Source organism: Phyllostomus discolor, chromosome 13 (assembly GCF_004126475.2).
Source record: "Phyllostomus discolor isolate MPI-MPIP mPhyDis1 chromosome 13, mPhyDis1.pri.v3, whole genome shotgun sequence".
NCBI lineage: Eukaryota > Metazoa > Chordata > Mammalia > Chiroptera > Phyllostomidae > Phyllostomus > Phyllostomus discolor.
The window spans coordinates 11,245,617-11,253,096 of record NC_040915.2 but is presented as its reverse complement, the minus strand read 5'-3'; the positions used below and the strand labels follow the sequence as shown (position 1 = coordinate 11,253,096).

Sequence of the window (7,480 nt, the reverse complement as noted above, 5' to 3'; positions counted from 1 at the left end):
GGCCAGGGCTATTTTGTCTTGTTTTTAAAAATGTAAAACAGTATGTTGAACATACTAGTTACCTAGTATACAGTACGATCTGGAAAATATATCTTCCAAGGACATGTTCTTGAGTTTTACAGGCGAAACTGGTCCTTAAATCAGTTCATTTGTTTTTTGATAGCCCATATGTTGAAAGTAGGACACATAAGTGCAAGGGAGTCCCTGTCCCCTGGGAGCTTACAGTCTTGGGTTTCATACTCAGAATAAAGTTCCTATCACAGTCAGTAATGTCGACAAGGACCTATGTTGCATAGGTGGGACAGATTCAGGATGATTTTTTACTTTAGCAACTTACTCTCATAATTTTTACTAGATTTTTACTAGGTTATAATTTAGCTTTAGAAGCAATCATTTCACCCCTGTTCTTCAAGCATGAAATCACAGGTAAAGCTTCCATTTAAGACGTTTAAAGAAAGATATGTTTGACTGCATAAGCTGCATCCTATTTTGGCTTCTGTGAAAGCAGGGTCTGCCTAGTCCTCAGTTTGGTAGCTTCAGAAACTTACATTTCACTTCACTCAAACTTAATCAGGCTCTGTGAAATTAATTTGGATAAAAACAACTCCATAATCCAACCCAGTGAACAGAGGCTGATTTATAAACCATGATGTGAATTTATTGAGAAAGACCATAGAGCTAGTATAACTGGAACCAGTCATGTGCCTCGGACAATTGTTTTTCACTGGGTGTGATTTACTGAGACCCCCTTGAGTGACTGGAAGGCTACTTTATGAGTATGGAATCACAGGAGGGCTCTTTGTATGTTCTGTTTTTTGGTTGTTGTTTCATAGATTACTTTATTGTTGTTCAATTACAGTTGTCTGCATTTTCTCCCCTCACTCCCCCCATCCCAGTCTTTGTATGTTCTTAAAGAATATTCAGAATTTAAGTTTGCTAGATATAAACTAGAAAAAGGCAGGAATCTTATTATCTTTGACATTGTTTACTTATTTTAGAAAGAGGGGAAGGTAGGGAAAAAGAGAGGGAAAGAAACATTGATGTGAGAGACAACATCCATCAGCTGCCTCTCCTATGTGCTCCAACTGGGCCTAAAACGGGCCCCAGCCTGGGACCATGCCTGCAGCCCAGGCATGTACCCTGAGGACCTTGGAAACCAGTGACCTTTCACTTTGTGGGATGACACCCAACTAACTAAGCCACACCAGCCAGGGCAAGGCATGAATTTTATTTGCTAATGTATCACAAGAGACTAAAACATTGTAAATATTCAATAAGTATTTGTTGACTGAATGATTGAATCTGAATTTTTTAAACTGTCCTGATAATGGGTATTGGGCCTGGTCATGAGAATCAATAACCCCTCTTCTGGACAGAGTGGGAGCTCACAATTCATTCTTATTCAGATTATGCTCTTTGTGGACCCCACCCTTCTTTTATGACAGCATCACCTGGGCATGTGACACTTAGGTTACAGAAGACTTATTTTACTCTCTCTGATGACACACTTATAGATCATCTTATAGGGCGACACTTTAAAAAAATTTCTTGTCCCAGGTTCTATGAAGGTTCCTGTTTTAAATTTTCCAGGTTACTGACTTCCAGTTGAGGCAGGTAGGGGATGAGCAAATCGCGGTGGTTTATTTTTTTATAGACACCCAGAATTCTTTGTGCAGGTGTGGATCTACCTACTGTCAGAGAGTTTCAAGGCAGCAAACTGTATTCTACTAAATGGAACATCTTAAAGGCCTTAATAGACTAAAGCAAAGCAGACATTGGTTGAATATGCAAACCTCTGTGAGCATCTGGGAGCTGTAGGGTCGGTCTGGGTGGCTATGCAAGCCAAGCCAGGCTCAGAGAGCTCCTCCTTCTTTCTTCCTCCTTTCAGCTCTGCCTCCCAAACTCTGGTTTAGCATAGAAAGCCTCCTGCGAGAATTATGCCTATCGACTTTCATATTCCCAGACTCCCTCGGCACCAGAGGCATCTTCACTCTCTCTGGACTCTGGGTCCTATCCTTAGGTGAAGAGGCCAGGTTGGGGCTGGGCATGGTCCTAGAACTAACCCCCATCGCTGGGAATAGAAACCTGAGTCACCGCCTTGGGCTGCCCGGTGGTTTTCAGTTAAGGTCTCGGGGCCCCTAACCTCGACACGAGCACCGGGTTATTCCGGCCTTTGCAGCGGGGGTACAACCTTCTCCGCAGAGACCAGACGCGATCTCTGTCTTCCGTATCGGTCCTTTATACCTCATACATCCCCTCCCCAGTGTCTTCTATCTTTGTTCCTACCTCCCAGACTGAGGATTCCCCCAGGCACCTCCCTCAGGCCTGCGCCCGACTTCTTGCACCATAACCCAGGGCCCAAATTTGGGAGGAGAACTGCGTTTCGGAAACCCTCAGAATGCAGGCAGGGTGGGGGTGGGGGGGTAGGGGGAATGCAGGGCACCCCCCCTCCCCCTCGGCGCCCTCGCCCCGCCCCTCCCACGCACGTCACGTCCGGCCCGGCCCCTACCCGCCCTGCTCCCTCCGCTCTCCTCCCGCTCGCCGTTAGGGAGGCTCTGCGCCTCAGTTACTGCCTCCGTCGCCACTCTCGCCCTCGCGCGCGCGCTCTCTCTCCCGTCTTCACCGCCTCCGCCGCCACCGCCGGGGGCATCCGGGGGTCGCTTCCCGGGCTGGCCCTGTGCCTCAGCCGTTGCTTCAGCCTCCCACCAGCTGTCTCCTTAGGAAGAGGCTCACCGGCAGCGGAGCCACTTGAGGCCTCAGTTCTCGTCCTCTTGCCGACGCTGCGGGTCCTGGAGAAGCAGCCGGGGAACGGGGCGTCGCGGTTCCAACGGTAGGCGAACTGGCGGGCGCTTGTATCTGCGCATGCGTGAGTTGCTGGTAGCTTGGGTTCTCTCCCCCCACCCCTGCAGCCCACCAGCGCCGAGTCCCACCCGCGCAGGGCTCAAGGGCGTTGCACGTCAGGGTGGTGGGGATCCTGGGCAGTACCCCGCAGGTGGGGCTTTCGTAGAGTAGACTCTCTTTCTTCTCGAGCAGGACGGGAGGAAGTCGTGCCCCTGGCTGTGGGGGGTGTGGCAGTCTTCGATTTTCCATCCGCTGCAGTGCGCGTGAGCGGGGTGTGCCTTCTCTCCGAGCTCCTCCAGAGTAGAAGGCATAGCCACCCACGCTTGTTTGCTAGGCTCCCCTGCACACCGGCCCTGCGCCATCTCTCTGCCCACTTCCTTTATGCTGGGCAGTGAAGTTAATGCAGAAGAAAGAAAAAAAAGAAGTGTGGTTTATTCCGGGCTCGACTGCGCCCCTTTTAAAGATCACGTGAGATGAGTGGTTGCTGACTTCCTTATATTCAGAGAATGCAGCTGAAATTGGGCTGTGGGTGCTCGGAGGAACTCGTCTAGAACGCACTCTGCATAGATCGGGCCAGAGGATACAGCGTTAAGTTGCAGATGGGGCGCCTGGTTTCCGAGATAAGGTTATAGGAAATTGAATCGGTTGGCACACTTGCCCAGTGGGAAATTGGTAAACTTTGTTTTGTTGGTAATAAATTAGAAATCAACTTAACTTTTATAGAAAGGCAGTTGCAAAACTATTCAGTTCCCCATTATAATTAATTAATTAACTGTCTAGTTAATGAAAAAAGTACCTAAAGTGTTGAGCATTTACCTTACTGTCAAGTTCCTGATAATTTAAAAATGGCAACCGGAACCACAGTATTGCCGACTGTGAACATTAAATAACTGGGATGTATTTAACTTTTTTTTTAAAGGTTTTATTTATTTATTTATTTTTAGAGAGGGGAGGGGGAAGAGAGGAGAGAGGAGAGAGAGAGAGAAAGAGAAAGAAACATCAATGTGCGGTTGCTGGGGGCCATGGCCTACAACCCAGGCATGTGCCCTGGCTGGGAATCGAACCTGCGACACTTTGGTTCGCAGCCCCCGCTCAATCCACTGAGATACGCCAGCCAGGGCTGCATTTAACTTTTTAAAAGGCAGCAGTAAAGGGTAATTTTGTATTACTGACTTTCTGGGTTAATGTGAGCCTACTTTTGTCATCAACTTCCCTTTTTGTAACCTTGCAATACTTTTTGGTCTTGGTTTCTCTCATAGGCACTATGCATTTAGTAAGTACTTGTTGAATGGAATTTAATGAACTAGCCATTATTTGTACATCCACTGGGGCCTCTTCTTACTTTCTTAGTATGTGCTGCTTTGGAAACTGAGGCAGTATTCCAATTTAATGGTGTCACTAATTAGTGATCTGTGACAGTTTAAATCCTTGAAAAGCTACAGAAAGGCATATCACAGTAGCCTAAAATTCTTTTTTTTAATTTCTTTTTTTCTTTTTTTAAAATTTTATTTTAATCATTGTTCAAATACAGTTTTCTCCTTTTTACTCCCAGTCCAGCACCCCTCCCACCCCTCCCCACTTCCCTCCCATTACCACCCTCCCCCTAGTTTTTGACCATGTATCCTTTAAGTTTGTTCCCGTGAACCCTTCCCACTGTCCCCTTAAATTCCCTCTACTCTCCTCTGTGGTCACTGTCAGCCTGTCCTCTATTTCAGTGTCTTTGGTTATATTTTGCTTGCTTCTTTGTTTTGTCGTTTAGGTTCCTGTTAAAGGTGAGATCATATGGTATTTGTCTTTCACTGCCTGGCTTGTTTCGCTTAGCATAATGTTTTCCAGCTCCATCCATGCTGTTGCAAAGGGTAGGAGCTCCTTCTTTCTTTCTGCTGCCTAGAATTCCATTGTGTAAATGTACCATAGTTTTTTGATCCATTCATTTACTGATGGGCATCTTGGTTGCTTCCAGCATCTAGCTATTGTAAATTGTGCTTCTATGAGCCTAAAATTCTTCATTGGGTGAAGTAAATGTTTTTTATTTATTTTTTATTACAATGCTATTGTTTTGGGATAGAGAAAATGGCTGAAATGTTTTTCTTCATCAGTAAAATGACAACTGCTTTTATTATCATTTATGAATAACCTCAATCTGGACAGGTTCCCCCTTCATTGTACACTAACTTTAGTATTGGGGAAATAATAGCTGTAGCTATACTTTGAAAAAAATTATAACTATATACATTATATAAAAATTACCATTTTAACCATTTTTAAATGTGCAATTCAATAGCATTAAGCACATTCACATCGTTGTGCAACCATTATCACTTTCCATTTCTAGAACTTACTCATTATCTCAAACAGAAATTCTGTAGACAGTAATTCCTCATTCCCCATTCACCCCCACCCCCACCAGTAACCTCTATTCTACTTTCTGTCTCTATAATTTGCATATTTTGGGTACCTCATGTAAATGAAATCATAACATTGTCCTTTTGTGTCTGGCTTATTTAGCATGTTTTCAAAGTTCATGTTGTAGTGTGTATCAGAATTTCCTTCCTTTTTTTCCTCATGAGAAACAGAACTGAATTGTATTGTTTCATGGGTGGGACTCAGGCACTTGGGGGTCTCAGTAGCTCTGCTGGGCAGCCGCAAGGAGCTTCTCCTGTTGCTTCCTTATTTTCCCTTTGAAATCTTCTAGCTGTTGGCACTGGTTCTCCTCAGGTGGCCACAGCTCCTTCTTTTGCTGTATGAGGTCCTCAAACCACTGGGCCGGATTGGCAATCCAGAACATAGTCACAGGGAAGGTGAGGTACAGTGTTATCTGAAACATGTCCGATTTCACCCCCATTCTACTTCTCTGAGCCACTTGCATTTCCTTTTTAAGGCTGGATAAGATGTTTATCCATTCATCTGTTTATGGATGTTTGGATTGTTACCACTTTTTGGTTTTTGTGAAGCCAAAAGTAATGCTGCTCTAGTAAGTTTTTGTACACACAAAAACATTAGTGTACAAGTATCTGTTCCAATCCCTACTTTTGATTCTTCTGGGTATATATGTATGAGTACAGTTGACCCTTGACAACATGGGTTTGAATTGTACGGGCCCACTTATACAAGGATTTTTTTTCCACTAAATGCTGTTCTCTGCCTTATGATTTTCTTTCCTCTAGCTTGTGTTGTTGTAAGAATATAATATATAAGGCATATATAAAACATTTTAATCAACTGCTTATGTTATTGGTAAGGCTTTCAGTTAACCGTAGGCTATTAGTAATTATATTTTGGAGGAGTCAAAGTTATATATGGATTTTCAACTGAATGGGTGACAACGCCCCTAATACTTATGGTGTTCAAGAGTCAACCTTATATACCTTGGGTTTATTCTGCATGATATGGTAATTCTATGTTTTAACTTTTTAAGATACATCTTTTACATTCCCATTTAGCAGTACACAAGGGTTCCAACTTCTTCACGACCTCTCCTCCTCTCCAACAGTTATTACTTTTCTTTTTTGTTTGTTGGCTTATTTGTTTGAGAATAGCCATCCTAATGGAAATGAAGTAGTATCTCATTGTGGTTTTGATTTACATATTTTTAAGAGATGGTGATGTTGAACATCTTTTCATTTGTATCTTCAGAGAAATATCTTTTTAAGTCCTTTCTTTGCTCTTTTTTTAAAAGAATTTCATTAGAAAAAGATTTTATTTATTTTTAGAGAGGGGGAGGGAGGGAGAAAGAGGGAGAGAAACATCAATATGTGGTTGCCTCTCATGCACCCCACTGCTGGGGACCTGGCCTGTAACCCAAGCATGTGCTCTGACTCGGAATTGAAATGGTGACCCTTTGATTCCCAGGCCCACGCTCAGTCCACTGAGCTATACCAGCCACAGCTTTATCTTTTTATTTTTAAGCAGTTTTCAGAGAGATGTCTGTTGTGGTTCTATTATTGCTCTTTTCTGGAAAAAAAAAAGTAGAAAAATTTGCCCTGGCTGGTGTAGCTCAGTGGATTGAGCATGGGTCTGCGAACCAAAGCATTACTGGTTCAATTTGCAGTCAAGGCACATGCCTGGGTTGCGAGCCAGGTTCCCAGTAGTGGGGCTCAAGAGGCAACCACACATTGATGTTTCATTCCCTCTCTTTCTCCTTCCCTACCCCCTCTCTAAAAATAAATAAATAAAGTCTTAAAAAAGAAAAATTTGAGTTTACTTATTCTTATAATATTCATGTTTGCTTTTGTGTATCAAGTGGCTGTTCTGTGCAGTTGAAGAGTAAAGGTAAAAATAAAACCAAAAACCACTTATCAAGATTGACTTAGGAGGTGCTTAATATTTTTCAGGGGAGGGCAGCAGGGGAAGGTGCTTTATGGTTCTAATTTGAAACAAATGCTAGTCACAGTGGATTATAAGTTTGGAAAGGCAGAGGAGCTCATATATATGATCAGATAAAATGAAAGTTTTGTGGAAAAAGCAGACCACATTTTGTATTGTTGGTTGTAGAATCACTTGAAACTAATAATTTCAAAAAGTAAATCTTTTTCAGTTAAGGACTATTCTAGTATTTGGATAAGGAATTTTTTTTGGCAAGTACAGAATATTTAAGTGTTTTATAAATTATCTCCTGTGTGGCTTTATACATTTAAAT

The 7,480-nt window shown here is 43.1% G+C and overlaps 2 protein-coding genes across 12 annotated transcripts in view; one reads left to right on the top strand and one right to left on the bottom strand.

Moving 5' to 3' along the window:
- The first annotated feature begins 2,480 nt into the window (after window positions 1-2,480).
- The window catches only part of FAM13B (family with sequence similarity 13 member B), a 78,242-nt gene continuing 73,242 nt past the window's right edge, over window positions 2,481-7,480 (top strand). For 7 of the 11 annotated variants that reach the window (XM_036014825.1, XM_036014824.1, XM_036014822.1 and 4 more), the window contains exon 1: window positions 2,694-2,830. The gene's annotated coding sequence lies outside the window, so the exon portion shown is untranslated. Of the gene's footprint in view, window positions 2,831-7,480 lie in introns of all 11 variants that reach the window. The other 4 variants (XM_028528619.2, XM_028528616.2, XM_028528615.2 and 1 more) reach the window with 3 other exon arrangements.
- Window positions 5,069-6,243, bottom strand: LOC114510333 (protein PET100 homolog, mitochondrial-like). Its single transcript, XM_036014829.1, has one exon. It carries the CDS (start codon window positions 5,708-5,710, stop codon window positions 5,465-5,467), a length of 246 nt encoding a protein of 81 aa, XP_035870722.1. The 5' UTR covers window positions 5,711-6,243; the 3' UTR covers window positions 5,069-5,464.